This window comes from Branchiostoma floridae, chromosome 14, assembly GCF_000003815.2.
Source record: "Branchiostoma floridae strain S238N-H82 chromosome 14, Bfl_VNyyK, whole genome shotgun sequence".
Lineage (NCBI taxonomy): Eukaryota > Metazoa > Chordata > Leptocardii > Amphioxiformes > Branchiostomatidae > Branchiostoma > Branchiostoma floridae.
The window spans coordinates 7,219,702-7,242,470 of NC_049992.1; the positions used below are offsets into that span (position 1 = coordinate 7,219,702).

The 22,769-nt window shown below is 41.4% G+C and overlaps 1 protein-coding gene across 2 annotated transcripts in view; it reads right to left on the reverse strand.

Annotated features, from left to right (window-relative positions):
- The window catches only part of LOC118430747 (ephrin type-B receptor 3-like), a 99,567-nt gene that overhangs the window by 19,752 nt on the left and 57,046 nt on the right, over positions 1 to 22,769 (reverse strand). For both annotated transcript variants that reach the window (XM_035841763.1, XM_035841762.1), the window contains exon 5: positions 10,752 to 11,084. In XM_035841763.1, the coding sequence (XP_035697656.1) occupies positions 10,752 to 11,084 (333 nt within the window). The remainder of the gene's footprint in view (positions 1 to 10,751; positions 11,085 to 22,769) is intronic.

A 22,769-nucleotide genomic window follows, 5' to 3' on the forward strand; every position in this document is an offset into this window, starting at 1 on the left:
ACACTAACTAAGTAACTCCCTTTTTAAAGACCTCTTGAGTTCAGCAGACCTTTTTATACGGAAGAACCAACAGATGAAACAGGTGTTGCCTAACGCAGGGTTAGATTGAGGTCACAAGTCTCATGACCCAAGATGAGGAAAGCCCAGATGACCTGACCAAACAAAGTGATTTGCATAATTTCATAAATACCCCTGCAAAGATTTTGGAAATCAAAAGGTCAAAGGGGAGGTGCAGAGAAGATTGGAGTACGGCTATAATGGATAATGGACCGTGACGACCATCCATCCGTCATATTCCATTCGTCTTATAAAAATCCAACGTAATGAATGCCCTACATATTGTGTTTACCATCAACCGAATTCAGAAGCAGTTCTAGCCAGCCAAAATTTTCCCTTCCATCCTCTGTGATGGACAATAATTGGCACGTAAAGATTATTAAAAATGAAGCACTATATAGAAAGGATTCCCAATCAAAATCAAGGAGACAAAAAAAATTCAAGCTGGCTGGAACACTGTTATGGATCATCTTATTACACTTCGAGCCAATATACACTGATAATGAACAATTTTTCCAGGGTTTTGAACACAGCAAAATTTTCATTTATGAACCTTTCAAGTGCCCTACCCTATATACAGACTGTTAAACTGCATGTCCCTTTATTATGACATGCTCTATTTACTTGGCAGCTTCATACCCTCAAATAATATCCATCAATATGGAGCGAGGGGAGTGGGACAGTCTGGCATCTTTCTCAATTTTCTTTTCATTCGAATACGGTCTATTACAGCTAGGGCTTGGCTGCCACCATTGAGAGTACATTTAAAGCATATTTCACGTTTATAGCACACAATTTAACTTTAACACGCTGAGTGCCCCCATTTTTCGCAGATGTAATAACACGAGTTGTCAAGGACATTTGAACGTACATATCGGCAGAAAGATTGCATTCAGGGCGGGAATGTGCTCTTTACTTGAACCCTTTTAGGTTTATGGTCGAGTCGTTTTTGCGTTGTCGAGATTGAAACATCCCAAATTTGCTGCTGAATATGAATCAGACTCCATGACTGTGAGAGGGAGGCAAGAAATTACTCCCAGATGTAAATTTTGAAATTGCCAACTCAAATAATCAAAACTTTATTGAAAATGTTCCACTGAAGTTCTTTTAAAAATGTTCCACTGAAGTTCTTTAATGAATACAGCATCATTTTGGTCACAAGCAGGTTCTATAAGGTTAGGTCATGTTTCCAATGGTCAGTGGTCTATGAGTAGATTTTCAGCTCAAACCTTAGGCACTGGACAGTCATATATTTCATGGCGGAATCATAAAACAGATCCCTAAGAGCAGTTTGTGGACTACAGGTCAACTTTGTAAGACTGGATCAACCTCACTGTAGAGGTCCTCATTTAGTGCCACTGTCGTGCCTTGTGGCACAATATATACATGTCATGCAAATACTGTATATGTTCCCATTGTTTTGTATTGCGGCTTTCGCAGTTACTGTCACCCAATGACACAACGTACAGTCATGTATTTTTACTGTAGTACAGACTTGTTTTTTATGATATCTGGTAGGTTGTTACATGTAGGTCTTGACCTATCACTGAAATTATTAGATTTTAGAATATTATGACTATTCCTCATCCCTGTTGTTCTCCAATCTTTATAGAGATGAATGATTGTTCCCTCTCTGTATAAACTCTTGGCCCTCCCCTTCCCTACTGGCGCCAGAAGTAATAAATACCATCAAGGTTAATATAGGAAATTACATCCATTCCACTTTAGGTCGTCGGGAATGCAAATCACTGATTTGATGACATGGGTGCCGTGGGATACACAGAAACAGGGCTTAGAGCAATATTTCTGGCTGTTGTAAAACTGCACAGGAGGCTAACACATACATGTATATGTTTAGGTCTTATTTCCAACCTCACTCAACTAAAATCAAAGCCTATGTTTTAAGGTATAAGTGCTAAGAGGGGTAGGGACCATGATTGATTAATCAATTGACTGATTGATTGCTTGACTGCATGATTGATAGATTGATTGATATTATCAAAGGTTTAACAAAGTCATGCATAACTGTTGTGTAGTCACAAAATTTTGATGGGAAATATTTAGCACATACATTTAAAATATATGTAGAAATGCCAATGAAAAGTATCTTTAAAACATGCATTCCATATACAAAAAAAACATTTATCTTACTCTCTGCTTATCCATCTTTTATGTTTATTAGTACCATTTCCCATGAAGCTAGCACAGAGAGATGGTATTTCTTTAACAGACCAGATTACAGATACAAATGCCTGGACAAATCCCGTCCTTGTGGCCCAACAATGCCTTATTTTGTTGGTGTTAGCTGCTACAGACACCAACATAAACACCCCGCATAGATAAACAACCCCTTGTTTCTCTTCCAGTGTCCGCATTCCACACATCCTTTATCCCTCTACCATGCATGTACTCTTGTCTAGATCCGCTGGTTTGGGGAAATTCCTTTCCAAAAATCCCTCAACACCTCAGCTAGGAAGATATTTTCTATCAGCACATTTCAGGGATGCTCCGGATAAGGTGGTGTTATAGTTTATCTATCAAAATTCCGTCAAGCTTGCTGATTCTCTCAGTCTGTGTGTACAACAGATACTGCTGGGCAAGTGAATGATCCCTTCAAAACCCTGTTATGAGTTTCCCTCTTGTAACACTACCAGCTGAACTAACACATAGCAAATCCATGTATAGCTTCAATAAATGCACAATTAAAATTGCTAGTAACAACAGATGATGATAACAACTCTATATCTATCCCTTTTTTTTTCCTATCCTATTCTAATACTTTTGTCCCTTCATTGTGCATGCTATTCTAGTAAAAATGGATCATGGCAGAGTTCTTAAGAATAAGAACTCTACACAATCATGATCAATTTTTAGATCACACGTCAGTAAGCTTAAAACGTATCGTATCTGACGTTTTTAGGTCAGTACTGGATAAAGTACTAATCTTCATGATGACTGGATGTAGAGATCAATTTTGTTTTCCTAAATTTCAAATCCTCCAATGAGTTCATCCACTAAGTCCTCTGTCTGATACCTTTAATAAGTGACCTCGAACTGTCTTAAAGTCTCCTGCCAAGACGTCTTGAGAGTAGAGGGAAGAAACTGAATCTGCCCTGTCGGTTCTTAATTCAAGGAGTATCAAAACAAGGGATTAAGGAGTATAGCAGCTGCTTGTTTTTGTTTAGAGGAAGGATTTCGAAGTAATCCGTCTTCCTTTTGTGAACTTCAGGGCAATCTAAACCATGCTTCATCACTAGTCATCAACTGTCATGTGGTAGAGTACATAACAAAACGAGTATATCCCTTTGTTGGTTTATGAGGAAGATATCTATTGTTGTATGGTAAGTCAGGCTCAGGTGAGAATAACTACGAGATGGGAATTGTTAGTTTTAGGGACGTACCCCCCACCTGGCGGACAGGTGTTGTGGGAGGAAGACCTACCTTAAGACAGACTCTAACCTAACATTTACCTTAACTGGGATTGCAGTGTTTGTACAGCTTGAGTCGAGCATTCTCTGTCTGTAGTCTTAGTGGGGGATTTCAGCATTGCACGTCACTCAAACACACTGATCAGGGACAACATGTACATTTCACATCTCAGACACCACTATTACACAAAAGAGCAAAGATGAAAGGACTGTGAATCCACCTGAAAAGGTACATTAAAAAAGTACCAGTCTTGCTCACTACGTTCTTACTCAAGTAATGTTTGGCAGATTGAGTTTGACACTGAGAATCTTACAAAAAAATTTGAAATATCAAGTCTTCAAACCTTTTACAACGGATTTTTATTCAAAATCTGTGAAACAAGGAGTTAACTTGGCATGTGCCTAAGACCCCATAAGTGAAGACTTTATCCCCTGATGATATAAGACAGCTGTCACCGGCCTGGACAGGGCAAGAAATCAATTACTTATCTTGGAAGTCTGGGAATCTAAGGAATCAGTGGAAATCTCTGCCTCCCTATCAGACTCTTCCAAACATGGCAAGGTTCCTTAAGACCAAAAGCTGCCAAGGAGAGCGCCCCAGACTGCTTAAGGAGGCTTATAATTCCTTGCAGCCCTTTGAAGACAATTAGCCAGAGCAAGAGATGCCAAGAAGGTGGGTTATCTCAGATGGAAGTCAGGTGATCAAAGTTATCACAGGAAGGAGCTCTGGAACAGATGTTAGGCTTATTGACCAATCCCTGTCCTAGTGTCTTAATTGAATCAGAAAACACCCTTCAAAGAAGCTGATGGACAAAAGGAAAATAGCAACGATGTGAGCTAATCTGTTTGCTGGGAAAAGCTGTAAAACATCTAAATTGGCTCTGAAACTGCCAAGTAAGAATTCCAACTGACTGCGTGTGGTATTACAAGCGTCACTATGGGTGGGCGTTTTTATCCAATCATATTCCATTCTTGGTCTGTATCTGATAAGAGTCTAGATAGGTACCCAGGATCCTTGTCTGCAGAGGGATTACGTTGTTTGACTGCATACTGTCTCAAGATCTTGAAAAATTAATTGCTCATCCATGAAGAAAAATATTCAAGAAACTAAACTCAAACGTCTTAACCAAAAGCTTTACTTAAAGCTGTTACTTAAAGAACTTTTGAGGAATGAAACTCAGTCAAGAAAGTTTCCACCTGCTCACTCTCAAGAGTAGAAGCTGTCGAAATTGTATCCTAACTTTTACATTGGGGATCTAAGCGTCTACATTGGGGGATGGTTGTAAGCCCAATACTGGCTCAAAGCCAAATCCCGCCACCCACAGAATGATTAGCCATTGATTCCTTTTCTGGTCGCTGCAGATGTGATCAATAGTTTTTAATTATTGAAACTCCCTTGTTATTGCTCTTGTCGTTTTGAATATTGAACACCTCCCAGACGTTCGTCTTCCCTGGACGTGGCACAGACGAGCCTGTCCTTCACCCACGTTTCCTTGGAAGTTTCTTCTGAAGTTTTCAAGAAAGAAGACTCTCTAGAAGTCTGAATACTTGTGACCAGTAACTCTGCTAGACACATGATAGTAAACTCATCTCAGAACTTTTCATAGAACTTTTCAAGATGACTCTTTTGAAATCTAATAAGACACCTAACAGGTTTTACATTATGTTGTCAATGTTTGTGTAAGACAATCTGATGAGCTGAGAGCTAATATTTGTTTGTAACCATAGCAACTGCAACTGTTTCCATGGTAACCAGATACTAAAAATAGACCATTTAAATGGTTTCTTCTATTCAAAAATATAGCTGGTATTAGCGACTGACAAAATGTTGCTGTGTAAGCTTTTAAACAATCTTTCTAGTACTCAACAATGAAGGGTGGTTGGACAGCATTCCTACCTGTACAGTTAGTACCTTATGACTCTGTAAAATTTACAGGATAATATCTCGGTTGCTTAACGTCACTCTGGTGACTCACAGCAATGTTCACCATATAAACCCCAAAATTCAAGGACCATTTCCTCAGGCATCTCTCTGACCTGTCTATGGCCTGTGGATGATGTTATTGCTATTGCTCAGTGGGGATTTGTTCCTCCATAAAACTTACAATCCATGAAGCAACTCCGTTTAAAAAACTTCCCTGCGGCAGCCCGCGACAAAGTCGCCTCTGTTCTGTCAGATTATCTGACAATTCTGAGCAACCTTTTCCTTAAGTTGGCAGACTAGGAAGGCGGAGTACTTAAGTAGGCAGGAATCAGGGTCTTGATCTGCCCTGAAGTGAAATTTGTCAAAGGGAAAAGGAGAGGCGTGGTGACGACTTGGGGGCGACTTAGATACTAGTCCTTTCTGAAGGTACTGAAATCCACAGGTCTTTGTTGTGTGCACATTTTCCAAGATCCCCTGATCGAAGAGATCACTAACTGATCAAAAATGGATTCTGTGATCAGCCCTTTTTTATTGGTTGCATTCCATGTATACATTATTGCTAAATGTGGCTATGTACATTGCAATTTGAGGAAAGTATCTCCTTCTCTCCTTCCTTAAAGCCCAAAATATTGCTAGACCCTTCTTTCAGCCTTACACGCTAACATTTTACATTATCAGTTCCAAAGGAGGTCAATGCACATACAACGTCTCTGACTTACATGCTACACTATTGCTGCATTCATAGGTTAAACGGTAGCTTAATCTTGATGTTTGATTCACTTCCCTTTGTTTTGTTTTGTTTTGTTTTGTTTTGTTTTGTTTTGTTTGTTGTAAAAAACGAACATAAAACAACAAGGAAGTGGAGCCTAAGACAGAGGAAACAAGATAAATCCATCTGGGTACGAAAACACGTAAACATTGCCCCAGCCTCAGGTGTGGGGCACCACCAAACACATTTCCCACAGTTTACACATGCCTTGAGACACTTGCAAATCAAACATGAACCAAGACGCCAGGCACCTCCTTAATCCCTGCCTACAGGTAAACCTGTCTGTCTTCCAGCTTTTTAAGAGCCGCGATAATCCATCCTCCATTCCTGCTGCCACACCTGGGGCCTGAACCCCCAACCTTCGATCCCAAACAACTTTTACTGCTGCTGGCCTTATATGAGACACAACTAGTAGTGTCCTTTAGTAGTGACAGTGATGAATATGAAGACAAAGAACTGAAGAAGATATAGTTTGGGTTCCTGGTTAGCCCAAAGCATCCTGGTTACTTCATCTTTGCTCCACTTGGTTACGTTACATTTCTTTGGACAGTGAAGAATGTGGAGACAAGAGAACTACATTTGCAAAAGAAGATACAGTTTGAGTTCCTGGTTAGCCAAAAGCATCGTGGTTACTTCACCTTTGCTCTGATTGGTTGGTTGCGACTAGAGCAGAAACCTTGGGTAGCAACTACTGAAGCAAAGGTAAACTAATCAGGATTCGGTAACACGGGTTAGAAATGAGGGGCACCCTTTCCTTAACTAGAAATACCAGTACCCAATCAATTGATGAAGACCCCTTGGCTAGATAGACCTCATCAGCTTTCTCCAATTGAAACACACTGGGGATACAACCCAAGCAGACACAGGTCGTTGGTTATATTCCACGACCGGCAGACAGGTAAAAACAACACTTCTTGCTCCCTTGTTACACTAGTACCTACCTAAGTGGCTGGTGAGGGTAGATCGCTCCAGGCCATACCACATATTTCCCTTTGATGAGGCGATCCCTGGATGATCGAGTGGATAAGAAACTTCATTCCTTGACTTTAAAGCCCAAGCCCAGTCTTTGATCGAGTTTGACAGGTCAAATCCTGACTGAATCCCCTCGCAGTGATATGTGCTCTACGTTTTAACCACATCCAAAAGCAAATGTCACATTTGACAAGCACCTCAGAATTACACATAGGAAAGGACGGTTGATGGGCATCTATACAGCCCAAAAGTGCAGCAACATGTAACACAAAACGCAAACTATCAATTATCACAGCAAGATTTATCCTGTCACACATTTCTCCCAATTAATGAAGCAAAACTTTCTCCTGAAGCTATACATAGTAATCTAATTCCTATGTAAAGACCGTAGTATCCCATTTTGGGGGACAGATTTCTTTCCACCTAAATTTTAATTTATTTCTTTATTCTATTTACAACATTCCTATTCCCTAGACTTTTTCACTTTCATAAGCAACACCAACCTCTGATCTTTCAACTGTAACCTAGTTTTTTTTATAATGCCTTTGTCATCAAATTTAGAAGGACAAATTCCTTTAAATTAGCACTGCTTATGGCCCTAAGGAACTAGAATTTGGATTACTATTCCCCTAGTGTATTTTCTCATGGGGTTGTTCGACTTCTGTCGGTTTTGAGGCGACGCGATCGCACCTTTCCAGCACCTGAACATCTCTCATCAGCACGTTAATCAAACAGGTGACCTCACCAGATCCTACAATCTACCAGCCTGCCAGGTACGCTCACCTGGAATCACCTGGGATCACCGCCGAAGGGTCCGCCGTCTTACGCCTGCTGCAGGAATTAGTTTGGGGTGGCTGGATGCGACTTTCTCACCCCACCACCCATAACAATGTGGACTCCAAACTTACGCTACACAATCTTGATTACTCCTTACATGATTCATGGATAAACATATTCTACGGTAAAGTAAACTAATATTAAGATCTACTTTGAGGTATAATATCCTGGTGGCTGGATGCGACTTTCTCACCCCACCACCCATAACAATGTGGACTCCAAACTTACACAACACAACCTTGATTACTCCTTACATGGATTTATGGATAAACATAATATCATCTAAAGTAGAGTAAACTATGTTTACTATGTTTACTAAGAGGCATAATATCCTGGAGGTGAATAATCCTAACAAAAAGCTATACTCTTCTTTATGATTTCATTCTACATTGCCCTGAACCTTACCCAATACTAGACCCTTTGGTACTAGATAAGAATTATGCAATAAGCTCCTTTTAAGATGCCTATGTCACAGCCTTTGACCAACCATCTATTTCGTCAGGGACTCCCATAAATTTTGTTTTTATTTCTTCCATCTGACCCTCTGGCCCTTTAATTCTGTGACTCACAAATGCATGTAAATCACACACTAAACCTGCATGGCCTGAGTACACTTTACAAGCGAACTGCATACACATAAAGGAAATCACTACCACTACACCAATCCTATAGACCATCATATAAACATATAAAACATGGGTGCTTTTACAGATAAACAAAGGCAGAGTGTCAGCAAGGGAAAAATCAAAGAATATGTCTGACTCCTGCTATGTACAGCTAATAAAAGGCAAGTATACAGTGCTCTATAAATATTGTGGTGCACAGGTCATCCTGTCCATGACCCTTTCTGACCCTTTCTAAGGAAATAGGCATTTTTGCCCCAGGGCAAGAATTGACTGAACCTAAATCTGACTTAATAGCATAAGCTCAAATGAGTCAATTGTTGCTATGATTGGAAAAACACCAGAAATTTCAATGTTTCTAAATGTCAAAGCAATAGTGTCCTTGACCAAAAGTTCTCTGAAATAAGGCATAACCTCAATATTGCTATTGAGGATGGGGCATGAACTTGAAGTTGTCAGTAAACTTGGCCTTTCTGCTTTTGACCCTAACGAGCTATCTCTTGTAACTTTTGTCCTTTCTATGCATCGAAGAAAAAACAGGTATCACAGTGAAGAAGTGACAATGACTTAAGTTCATGTTTTGATAAAATATTCACTATTGGAGAACGGCCATCTTCACTTAAAGTTTGATGTAATACTATGACAAACTTGGTGAAAGTTTTCCATCACTAGAGAAAGATTTGCGAGCGCCATCGGCAAGATTTGATATGGCCGTGGCCGCAGCTGTGCCTCCTGGACCGTGCACTATGGAGAGAGATGAGAATTTGTTGCCAGAGGGAGCGAACGCGGTGCTAATTTTACACTGCACTTGCCTCGTCTGCCATCGCTGATTGAACACTGGTGGATGCATGACCACATTTCAAAGACACGTGTTCCAGTACATCACGGCAACTTATGGCTGGGGCAATGTCAGTGGCCTCCATCGCTCAAAAAGTTTGCCAGAATTGACAACACCTTACAACATTTTTCATTTCAGTTATTTCATTGACGTTTCATTCAGTATTCTGTTAACGTGCCAAGCTGCAAGTTGTACACATCTTTTTGTGCAAGCTTCGAAATTTTCCTGTAAATTGTATCTGCTGGGCAATATAATGTCAATAATGTCCATCGCTCATAAAGTTTGCCAGAAACACCTTACAGGGCAAATTTTCATTTTATTTTTCCTGTGATATTTGATTCAGTATTTCTGTCAACTTGCCAAGCTGCATGTTGTGCACATCTTTTTATGTAAGCTCAGACATTTTTCTGAAAATTGCATATGCTGCAGGTGGGCTTTGGTTACAAAGAAGAAAAATTTTTGATCTGAGTATCCTGGAGTCAATCAAGGACATGCTGTACTTGATAATTATCGATCTAGACAGTCGGGTAGACAAATCGTGCGCTTAATTAGTGATGGCCATTTCCCGTAATCAGTTTTGTGGTGGCTGTCGCCCTATACGAAACTTATTACCAAATAATTGAATCTATAAACCACTTCTTATTAATCAAGGGAGCGGGAAGTCACCGTTGGGGAGCGCAATCAGGTTTCTTGGCCCAGAACTGATTCCTTTTTCTGGGTTAGGAAAAATATATTATTTCTATGTGTATTCAAAGGTTGAAGCAGTGAAAGAGAAATGTTAACTCCTCAGGGCAGAATAGATATATACAGGTATCGACTGTGGTATATATTGATTTCTTTGCCCCACTATGAAGGACATCGGAGGATGAAAGTGCAAAACAATGAACAACTGTTCTTATGGGAGAACAGATTTCTACAAATTCATTTTGCGCACGACCTATGCAGCAGGGTGGTTGAAATTAGAAGCCTGCTTTCCTGATTTAATTTGTTTTTCAACTTTGAAAATGTTGAAAACACAGAAAACGAAATCGACTGAGAATGGCCTATGCTAATCTTAACCTGTTGACGTAAGAGAGACACTGACTGGTATTGAGTGGTAGTTAGACTTTTCATTACCTCAATAAGTGAGGCTTAAGGAGATAGATAAGTATTGATCTTTGTCTTAGTCAGTTCCAAGCCCCCTGTGGAACCCTGGCTAATTACGTGTCTTCCTCGATAACCTTCCAAATGAAGTCTCCCTGGTTCCAACGCCTACTAGAAACATTTGTGAGGTGAAGGCGAAACATAGAAAATATCACCCTACCTGCAACGTTGGTCTTCAGAGCGATGGACTCGAATCTGTCGGTGACACCGCTCACAGCTGACACTCCGTTTTCCGCGTGGACCTCGAATCTGTATCGAGTGTGCGCCATGAGGCCCTGAATCTTCACCCAGCTTGCACGGATGTTGTCCTTACTGGGGTCGTATCGGACGGAATCGTCGCACTGCGTGCAGACGCCGCCCTCGGTACACTGTTGGCACACGACCTTGTAGACAAGGTCGTCGCGTCCGCCGTCGTCAAGTGGCGCCTCCCAGGACAGATCCACCGTCGTCTTGTTGACAGTTGAGACCATGTTTCTCGGCTTGGAGGGGGGTGCTGCAACGACAAGATGATAAAAGTTGTTAATATTTCTTAAATCAGCATGAAAGCACGTCTGTCTTCAGTTGGTATAATCCATTTTGAAGTTTTCAACTGTCATTCAACACAAATTCCAGGTCAGCAAATTTTTATGTTGAATGACAGTTAAAAACTACAACATTTCTTAAAGATTCACTTGGTTACAAGGAAGGAAAAATGGATCCATCTAATCGTAATTGTGAACCGGGTACCACCTTTGACAGCTGTCCATCATTTTAATCCCCATTTTCTCTCATTAACTTTCTTATGAGCACCAGAGAAAGTTGCTTCAGAAGTTAAAATGCTTGCATTTACGAACTTGAAGCCACTGGTGCCCCGAACCTGGCACTTAATTCACGTGAACACATTAATATCCATCCCCGTCGGGCCAGTCATCCAAGAAACGCGCGTTTCCACCTTCCTCTGGATCAGACTTGACCTTCTATTGATCTGCCATTTCTCGGAGGTCAGGTCAAGGCGGTGAGGTCGCCGCAATGATGTTTGCGCATTATGTGGAGGTATTATCCCTCATGTATCGTACAGGGGTATGTCGACCCTGCAAATGAAATCATCTTCTCGCAAATATGTCTTCATAACCGGGTTTAATGTGCATCGATTCTGTCCAATGTTCTACCGACAAGAACACCGAGAGGTCGATTTGGCAGTGCTCTCGCTGCCACAGAATTTTCTACAGGAAAAATACACAAAATTGTGCCATTAGGCGGCTAATGTATAATATTTTTATGTAGTTTCAGGCGGGTATGACACAAGGGTTACTTTACTGGCCACTATATAGTCTGTGTCTGATGTCGGGACAACAATTCATATCTGCCACTCAAAATCCATTCACTTTACTAATGCAACCACCACCCATTTACCCATGCCCACATGGCATGGTTGGCTTTCACCCAAGCCAAACTATCACTGTGTAATGTTGTTTCACAAGGTCGCAGAGTACACCACCCAAAGTCACAGATTTCACCCCTCAAAGTCAGATCAGATGTGTTCTTAATCTGTTTTTATGTCTGGGGTTTGGGTAGTCAAGACTTGAGAAGGCTTCTTTCAGCGAAACGAATCAACAGACTGCAAAAGCTAGGACCTTATGCCCCCCTCCCACCAACGTTAAGTTTGCCCTTCCACCTTTAAATCAGTTGCAATCTCTTGAAGGAAAGTCTTGAGTCAAGAAATGAGTCTGATGTCAAGGTCAAAGCAGAGGTCACCCTCTTCAGGCAGTGATAGCCCCATCTGTATTCATCCCCTCTGCAAGAAGGGTCAGAGGTCACCGGTAGTGATAAAGAATATTGCCAGCAACACTACATCAACTGCTTACGATGGGACATACTTAAACGTTATGTTCTATGTTGCTCGTGTGAATCTTATACTCCATAAAGACAGTACATTTACAATGGTCAACCTGTAGAGCCACAGTATTTTTGTGCAACGTGATCACGCAAGTGACAAAATATCAAGTCTAGACACAGTGGGTTTTACATCAGGAAAAAGTTGCGGTTCATTCAAACTTTACACAGATGTCTGGCACAGATAGCATTGCAGTCAAATTTTGATCAGGTAATGCAACGAGGTAGCGACAGCCTTTTTAAGTCCGGCTAACTCAATGGCGACATGTACGAGGCATGAAATAACAGAGATGATATCTGCTAACTGGCAGATGAAATCGCTTGCCTCTAGGTGGGCTGTCTGGAGCCTTTAAGAGGTTGTAACAGTTCCTTCAGGTGAAAAATGTACTAGCTGTTTTCACAGTAGCCTTGCCCTATCAAGCCATTTCCGTACATGAAATCTGGGAGGTGTCTCAACGAGAAAGGCGCCTCCTTCTAAAGGATCAATGGTGAATTCAGATCACAAACTCTGATACAAGTCCAAATGAGAGCCTAAGGTTTGCTTGTGCAGAATACAGTCTACTATGGATTGAACCATGTTGCATTCTGATAGGATTCAGAGTGCTTTAAAGGATAAGAGATGACTTTTGATGCCTCTATTGTTGGATTTTTCAGGATTAGAGAAAGGATTAGAGAAAACAACATTGCAAGTTTCCAATCTTCTCTATCAAAACGTTTCCTTAAAGTCTGTCAGTTCACCAAAATTTCACGATTGTGGCTTTATTGATTTTACTTTTTACTGGAGTATGCCAGCTTGCTTTTATCTATTATGTGCTTGTCAATGTAATTTCCTATTTATATGTTCTCTATTGTGAGTTTTTATAGAAGCCTGGAAGAGTAACGATTTTGCCATGCTTTCAATTACGGGGCTCTCAATAAAAAGAATGGAAGTGAGCAGATAGGTATGTACATTGTACTTTGTCAGCATATCTAGTATTGGCACCCATTCAAATTGTTGTCCATATCATAACTGTCTAATAAAGAGTTCTGAAAGGCTTCGGCTATTCCAAGGTTGACGGCATAAACTTTTCTGGCTCAATGGGTCCAAGGTCGCTTACTCCAATGTCTGAAACGTAACTTTCTTTGGCACGGGATGGGAAAATTTGACCTTGAAGGGATTTTTTGGGAATTGATGGAGGACCCAATGGACCCAAGGTCGTTGAATCCATATCTAAAACTTAGATTTGGCACAGATTAGGAAAATTTGACCTTGAATGGCTCTTTTTTAGAATTGATGGAGGATGGAAACTGCTTCAGTTTGTCCTTGAGCCTCATCCTTGAGACAGGAAACATCTTTGAGAGCTAATCAAATGACAAATCCTCCAAGATTACAGACGGTAAGCCTGACTGGACATCAGACCTTGCCTGCAGTTCTAAAACTAAAACCCTCAATCAGCCATGTTATTGCCATCGTTACAGTACAATCAGATGTCTGTAAGGAGGGAAATCACTTAGCCTTGGGAATACAAAATGCATGTACGGTTCTATCTCAGAACTCATAAGTCATTTTCCAGTTGCAAAAGGTGGGATTGGAGTCAATTGTAAATGAATACAGACTGCTTCCTTGAAATAATCTCCTGTTTAAGATTTTGCAACGATCTCTCCTATAATTTAACAGAAAATGTAACAGGGCTTGGATACCTTCAGCTTAAGTAGTACCTAAGTGGCAAAGACATATCTACTAACAGATCAACAAAAACTAAAAAAAGAAAAGTAGTGCCTGTTTGTTTTTAGAAAGACAAATAGCGCGCTGCGGAGATTAGAGAGATACATAAACTGTTATCGCGCTCATCAGAAGTATTTCTGTGTAATCTTAATGATGGAATCTTGCCCCTGGCACTTTGTTCAATTACAGCCGAGGAGCCGGGGTGAAATTTATAGTAGAGTGGGCGCATATCTCCGCTCAGGTCCCATAAAGAGCCAATGTTTGCTTAACACATCAATCTTACGGCAATAATGATGCCTGGATGTCTGAAGAGCAACAATAATAACCGCCGTAGCAGAAAAAAATATTCCCTTTTCAGGGAAAACCAAATGCTCCACGCTGCAGGCGGCCACACTTTCCCGGCCGGCAACTTTACAGCCATCCGTCTACATAACCCTCGTGTGAGAACGAAATTGCTCTATCATATCGAAACCAATTCTTTAAAGGAAAGCATTTAACTTGTGATGCCATTCTGCCCCGGCGTTCTCAATTTTAAGAGAGGAGAAAAATTGCTTGGGGTTTTACGGCCAGCCATAGGTCTTCTGTGGGCAGGCAGGTTTATTGAACAATCCAACCTTGAGGCATTGAATGAAATGGATCTACCCACAGCTTTTCTTCTTTTTTACAACTGCACAAAACCTGTGATAACCATACAAATTCTTCAGATTAAACTTTCCTTCTTATCCACAAAGAATCTTTACAACGTCAGTGTTGGCTTCTTCTTTTTTAAAGATATACGAAGATGAACCGTAATGACTTGTGTGTCGAGGAAGGTGGGAAGCGAAGCAGAGTTAAAGCGGGGGCCACAGGTGTGAGAGGGTGCGCCCCACTACACAGGTAATCAAGGGACAACCTGGCTGTACGATCCATCTGCCAACTCAAGGGATAAATCAAGTTGGAGGCACCACATGCTTGCTAACACAAACCCTACAGAGAGAAATGCTCTCCTTGCCCTTTTTTTCACCTGGTAAGGCCATGCTCATTTAGTTTCTAGGTTCTCAGCTTTTTAGAGAATTCTAACACAGAACTGAAAGATAAGCGAAAACAGAGTATGAGAGGAAGTCTCTACCTTACTAAATTTCCATAAAGAATCATATGCAGACCAACTGAGTGACTAGTTGTAGTCTATACAGCAAAGGCCTGAGAAGTTTTGATTTGTTGCAATTTTAGTACTTTCCTGGACCGCCATGGTCCAAATGGTAGATGCCACTTGCAGAATCCCAATACAAACTCTTTTATGTATTTCTCTCAAATCTGTAAACTACAAAACACTTATGAGAAGGTGGGTTGATTTTGTAGACTTTCCAAGCGGAAATTAACGTCTGTTCCACCACTACGTTTTATTGACGTGGTCACCACAATCAGCAACTGCTTATTGTTCGTTATTAGACATTGCCACAAATAACCCGGCCAATAAACATTCTACATTTTCACATATTCTTGTCTGCAGTATAAAGTCAATGATTCTCCTCAGTAGTAAAAGAGTAGCTAGTTTTACAGCCAGGAAATCTGTCTTTGGAAACTTTTAAATGAGTTGTCTTATGTGTCTGTCAGCAACCTATATGCAAAACAGCTAATTGAAAATGTGGCAAGACTTTTCTCCCCCTCTACTGCGACGAGGCAGGTGTTTTTAAATTTGACTCATTATGGAGCAGTTTGAGTCGCTTTGTCTGCCAGGGAACACCACGAGACAAATTGGATTGTGCCATGCCAGCCTTCACAAATTACGGCTCCGCCAAGCGCCTCCATCACGAGACGTGCTGCTTACCATGCACAACAACGTCTCTAATAACCGCGCCAGCGTGGGATACATCCATCAAGGAACAGGGTAAGGAGTGATCGGTAGGGGGGGAGGGTAAAGGCTGTAAGTGACAGATGAGTACATTTACTTTAAGAAAGAAGAAGTTTCCACACAGCAGGAGTCAACAGCAACAGGACGGCCTGCATTTTGGGGAGTGGGTTAATGCCGGGCAAAACAAGATGGATCGGTAGCTATACAGCGCTGAATGTCTGTCGCATTTGGGATCAGATTTTCATTTAGCGGGGTAGGTAGTGCCCCATTTCACCGACACTGGAGCACACAATGTGTGTATTATGATGTATCCGGTAGGGGTAAAAGGAAGTGGTTAAGATTGCAGCTGCTCCCACGTAACCTGCAGCTTACAACGCCATTGGCTTTCAGGCCGTCCAATCTTCTCCGTTATAGGGATCCGCGCAACAGCAACAACGAGATAAAACCTCATTACAAACCAAGCAGCCGGAGCTTGATTTATGGCTCCTTCCGTTACACTGCGGGGGAATATTAAAGACTCTGCTCATAGTCTGCCCTTTTCTGTGTAGATCCGTCTACATTATACAAGACAAACGAAGTGTATCCTCCCTGATTTCTAGTCTACGGCAGGCGGCGCGGAACCCCGATGCCGTCGACGCTGCCTCGGGGGCGCACGAAGCCTCCACAGCAGTTTGTTGCGATAGAATTGGAAGCCACGCAACATGCACCAAAGCGATAAACATGTCAAATAACGAAATTAATTTCAGCAGGTAAGACCCGGGGCTGTTAACATGCAAATGAGGTACTCCATCAGGATGTGAACAGAATATATCCTCCAGGTGTTCCGTGGGGGAGGTCGAGGAATAGAGAAAGTCGAGCTCCTTAAAAGCAACTGCGACAAATTCGTCAATTCTCCTACAACAAAGGGGAAGGCCCCTTCTCGGTTTCCTAGAGTTAAAAGGGCAGTATCTGATTGCAAAATCTGCAACACATTGTCCCCTTCCTCTTACAACAGATGGGTTTGTGATGGTAGAACGAAAGACCCTTCCAAAACAAACAACTCCGGAATTGAAACTCTAAAACCGACAGAAGGCTGAACACCAGCTCGCTCTCATCAAACCGGATTTTCAATTACCGGCAGGTATCGAATTCCTCTTTAAAAAGCTGCATTAAGTCAGGTTATGTTTGTCATTTGTCTTCAGTGCCCCGGGAGCCACAAATGCTGGGGTAATATGTACACTAATCTGTGCTTGTTTAGGGAAGCATGAACGAAAGCCAGTTGCTCACTGTCTGGAAAGAAGTTCAGCACCATGGACACCCCTTTCAAGATTTTCATCAGTCTTCATGATAAATTGGTACCAACAGCTAAATGTTGAAGAGGAATAGGATTTTTGAAGAATTTTGAATCGGATAATGCCTTCTGTACAATGTTTGAGCTCGTCCAAATGTATGTCGCTCTGATATGATGAGATTTCATACTGTAAGTCTACTTCTTTTAAGAGCAGATTTTACTGTAGATGTCAGCAAAATTCAACTATTGCCTCAAAGTCTTTCATCTTCAAATAAACTAATCCTCTTCCAAAGAGCAAACCTTTCTGGATTCAAAGAGCTTGGTGGTAAACTTTACACCCATAACACTTACAAACAAGGTTTAGTGCTTTCAAGAACATTGCCAAATGAAACTGCTGGCAGTATGTCCTCACCATTTTCTTCACAATGCGGTTTGGCGTCCTTCAAAAATGGACGAGTAACACCTTCTTAAGGAATATGGGTCACCCCCGAGGACAGCCTAGGGAGTCTCCGAGTCTCCGAAGCACAATATTTACCTGCCTGGCTGTCGGAGGGAGATCAGCGCACATCAATCATCGCTCCTGTATGTCTCCTCTCAATTATCTACAAGGGACCAGATTTCCCAGCGGACAAACCCTTCATCATTCTTGCTGGAAAACCGGCCCCGAAATTCCACTTGGTTCCGCGAATACCTTCAAGCTACTGCAATTCTGATTGGGTAACAATGTCGCAAATTTCATTTGGTGTCGTCTCAGAGGAACACGGTCTGGCCAGCTTTCATTTCCCGGGGAATGCCACTACTATCGGCGAACATAGGGGCGTCACACGTAATAAAGGAACGGCTACCCAAAAAGGGTAAGGTGTCCCCCTACGTGCTGAATGGAATCTGCATTTCCATGCTTTCAGACTTAAGACGTAATACCAACTGTCTCCAAGACTGAGCCGGAGGATTCTTCAAGTCAGCGCGCAGACATCTCAAGGAGTTTTCACATCTGAGTAGGATTCATATGAGGACTTAGATGTGGACAAAAGAAAATCCCATGCCTGTCTCCGTCTCCCAAGTGCCATTTCTGATGGCACTGTTACATTTCCAACCAACTTTCATGATCCTTCTGTGATATTTCAGTTCCCAAAGTTTAATGGAATATTTCACCCTGTGCTCGCACTGGGACAAACTTTCCAATCTTTGCGGCCCTTTAAGACGTAGAGCACTGAGCCCGTAAATCGTTTTTGCAAATTTCTCCTCCATTTGATTAACTGTTATTATTATTACACCATCTGTATTCTACTCCGCCTACCCTTTGGAATGACTTCTCCGACTTGGGAATTTCCCCCTGGAATTCACCTTCATTCCGGCACGTTTGTAGCAGAAAATTAGGAGTACTACCCAACCCAAGTGTGACTCCCAATGGCTTCTATTACGGAACAAAACAAACTACTTCATCTGCAACACGCTTTAACGGAGGATGTGACAAAGGTACTAAGTACTCCAATTACTCAACCGCACAGACACACGTCACACATTAAATTTTCTACTTTTGTACAGAATCTGATCAAAAGTGATACTCCGACTTGCTAGACAAACAAGCAAAGCAGCAAAATCATTTTGACTACCAGGAAACTATACTGTACAAGGATTATCTGTATGTATCTACACCACTCATACTGAAACAAATATGCTATGCATTCAGAGAATTTAAACTTCTACAATATATCATGATTGTACTAATTCATTTTCAGCTATATGAAATCAACTCTCACAAAAAATATGCTGTCATGGTGACAGCTTTGTTGCTATGGTAACAACTTGCTACAAATTTTCCTGATGGGAATAAAGCCCTACCCATTAACGCATACCAGTTGATGCTATAAGTACAAGGAACACTGCTGAACTCCATTAGATGGTGTCTCATGTTGCGTTTGTGATGGGACATTCAGAGAACTGAGTAGCTCATTAGTAAGGTAAAGAGGTATCAACATGTCATTATCGCATTTCAAGAGCGCAGTAGGGATCCTTTAGAACTTGGAACTTGATCTGCCGTAAAAGAAATATATGTTTTGTTCTTCGACTGATGTAGCTTTCAGAATTGACCTGTCAAAGCAACTGACTGGAAAAGCATGATTTGTGCATTCATATTGACATTTGTGTGAGGTATAGGCACCAGCCAAGCATATCTGGGTGTGACTGAAAGAAAATTAATATTCAGTTTTTCAGACTAAGCAAAATCAGTTATAGATTGCCAGCTGACTAAAAGCAATCTTGCCCCATAAAACAAATTTCTTTTATAATAGAGTCATCCACAAATTTCCTTTCTATAGTTCAAACTACGATGGCACATTAGCCAAGGAGACAGTCTCAGACAGACGTAATTTATTGCGCCCCTCATAGAAATATATCAACTCTGTTCTGGGACTCAGCAAAAAATCTCAGGGCCACGGTAATACCAGACATTGCGTATTATTTTTCATCAGGAGCGCACCTTTGCCCCGGCTAATGGAATATCTGTCAGTGTTCATATCCGGGCGGGATAATACAGACCTTCAGAGGCAGACGATCAGTACATTAGAGACTAAACATCGTCAGTTATGGCCGATAATAGGCTGCGGAGAGATACCAGCGACAGTGGGAAACTCCCCTGGCAAAAATTATCCGCAATAAGGAAAATCTGGTAATCGGAAAGGCGGATAAATGAAGGTTATAAAAGTGACTTTGGAAAATCGGGAGAGTTCTGTGCAATCAGACGGAAGTGTGGTTATACGTTTGGGAAAACATGTCGGAACTAAAAAACAGGTGGTTTTTGTAGCGTTTACCAACACAAAGAGCATGAATCTACAACTTCGAGATAAAAGCACTGTTTCAAAACTTTTCCCTCTGGAAAGTGACTTTGCATGCTTTCCCTTAAATGTTTATTACCTGGCATGTTAATTTTTTCTGCATTATATATTGTACAGATCATTGCTTTCCAAACTTTGTCGCAAATTTCAGCTCTCTAGCATTCTTGCAAATGCAAAGTGAGCAGCGTCAATATTCCTTATACTGTAACGTACGCTCATACGTTGAAAAGAAGTCTGTATTTCACACAGGTTGCCTCTGATTGGAGCTTATTCGTCGCCAGCAGGTAGATGTAAATCTCCATCTTTTGGGCAAGAAGCCCCGGTCTAAACGCGGCTTAACCTATGGTCGTATCCAATCCGCTCTGGGGGCTTTCGGAGCTGCCTGGATTGACCGCAGGGATTTCACAATGGCTTTGCTATCAATCTTGCCTAACGCAACTTTTTGGTCTGTTACTTGTAAAAATCAAGGGTCTTGATTTTACGCCCCTTTTTTTGTTATTACGTTATTCAAAAAGGTCTTTCGTTTAAGATTTCGATCACACAAGTGGATTTTAGTTTGGGGCTGCTGTTCAAGAAAATAAATCAACGTGCGGTAATGAAATGTTTGGAAATATACATTCTACATTTATATCCAAAAACCTGTGATAGTCTACTATCTAAATTCATTCTTTCGATCTTTCAGTCACTTTTATATTTACAAATTGAATTTTCCCTTTCACAATTGCATTTATGTGCAAATTCACGTTACACAATTTTCCTAGAAAAGTCTGTAGTTGAGTAGTTCCCTTTTATGGACAAGTACCATATGACATGCATTTTCCCTAATCCCGATATTAGTCAATCCAGCTATCAGCACCAGTCATTAATAGGGTAAGCCGGGACTCGAACCCCGGCCTCCTAGATCCCAACGTAAATCCTCAAAGAGTAGAACCACCCTACCCTAACCGTCCAAACCCCACCTGTGCGACAGTGATGGATAGCCGGAGGTTCGTCGCTCCACATTTTTACGCTCCGACGGTATCGTCTTTGCCATCTCGGTAATAAATCACCCAACGTCAAGCTGACGGTGACTCATTATCTATAAGACACCAACGTCGGACGAGCCCTAATGGATGGTGCTGCTGTTTGTCACGTTGTGACATTTGAAAAGCCCGGTAGCCGGCCGTAAATTTTTGTTAAACCCCCTGACCGGGCATTCAGGGGTTCCTCTATGACTAAAGACAAGGCAGTATCATTCCAACCTTGGTCGTAAATCGCGCCGTGGTCCGGCCATACAAAACAGTGATTACTACACTAGTACACCGCTGGGAGTAATCAGTCATTAGCCAAGCATCTACCCTCCTGCAAGTTTTCCTAAATGGCCGCAATGCTGCAATACCTTTGTGTACTTTTCACCCTGAGAATGGCGCTTTCAACCTTTAGAAACTCTTATCAGGATTCAGTCTGGCACAATTTCAATGAAGTAAAAAGGATAAAATTGAGTAGGAGTGTTGGTATAATAGGTTATTCTATCTGCATAATTTTTTTGGGGGGAGGGGGCATAATTTGAACTACATTACCTGTTGTATCAGTTAATTTGAATCAATTTGAGGCTTGTTCTAATTGTCCTCCATGTTCCAATGTTGACATAATTGAATTTCCTCCTTCCATATTTTCCCCCTGGGGGCATGTAAATCAATATTGGTTATTTCTGCGTGGCTTGGATATCATAGAAGTTATTATGTAAAAGAAAAAAGAAAATTAACAAAACCTAACCAAGAAATGTTGAAGCCAACGTTACTAACAGCAAGAAGCAAGAATGAAGCATCTCTGTTTATTGACAAATAATTAAAACTCTTAGTCTTGCCCAGGGAGAAGATTAATAAGTGTCTAGCCAAAGTTTCCCTTCTCTAAGTACCAAAATGAAGGATCTTCAAGACAATAAATCATTAGATTAGTGGCATACAGGGCTAAACTGTATTTGCATCAATTTGGTTGAGCAGTTTAACTGACAGTTAGCCAAAAAAAGGGTTTTGCAGGCTTCTCACTCAAACTTGTTGCCACTGTACTATTGTTTTTTGACCTATCATAAGGTATAATTACTTGTCTGCATGCAGTAAACAACTGGGTGATACAGTCAGTTTTCCGAAGGATGTTGTATCAGGAACCAGCTCCTTGTTTTTTCCCTTGACCATGCATGCCTACACCATTCATCACAAACCTTCCCGATATCTACTTTTATTACAAATCTGCTGCCATCTCCGGTGCATAGAACTCATCTTCCATTAAAGTCCATTTCTGGACTAAGGAGTCCAGACTTTTCATCGGTGTAGGGGGCCTTAATTGCATCCTTTCAGTCCACACAAAGGTGCGAACGGTTGGAATCACCTTTCCACGTGGGACGTGGCGATCTTATTGTCGACGCCGCAGGCTTCCCTTGGAAACGCTAACCGCCCGAAAGCTCTGATATTCGAGACTCCTCCGCACACCATTAGCTTCCTAATGGTCTGCCCGTATCTTTTGTGATCATCAAATATGCTGTATTGGATGCCCCGGCTCTCGTGATGCGCTGTTGTACACCGGTTATTACCTTGTCATAGACGAGACAGCGTGGGCTCAAGAAATCATCTACACACACAATACTGTTATCACAAACGCTGGGGAGGCAATTTACGTACGCGGAGCTG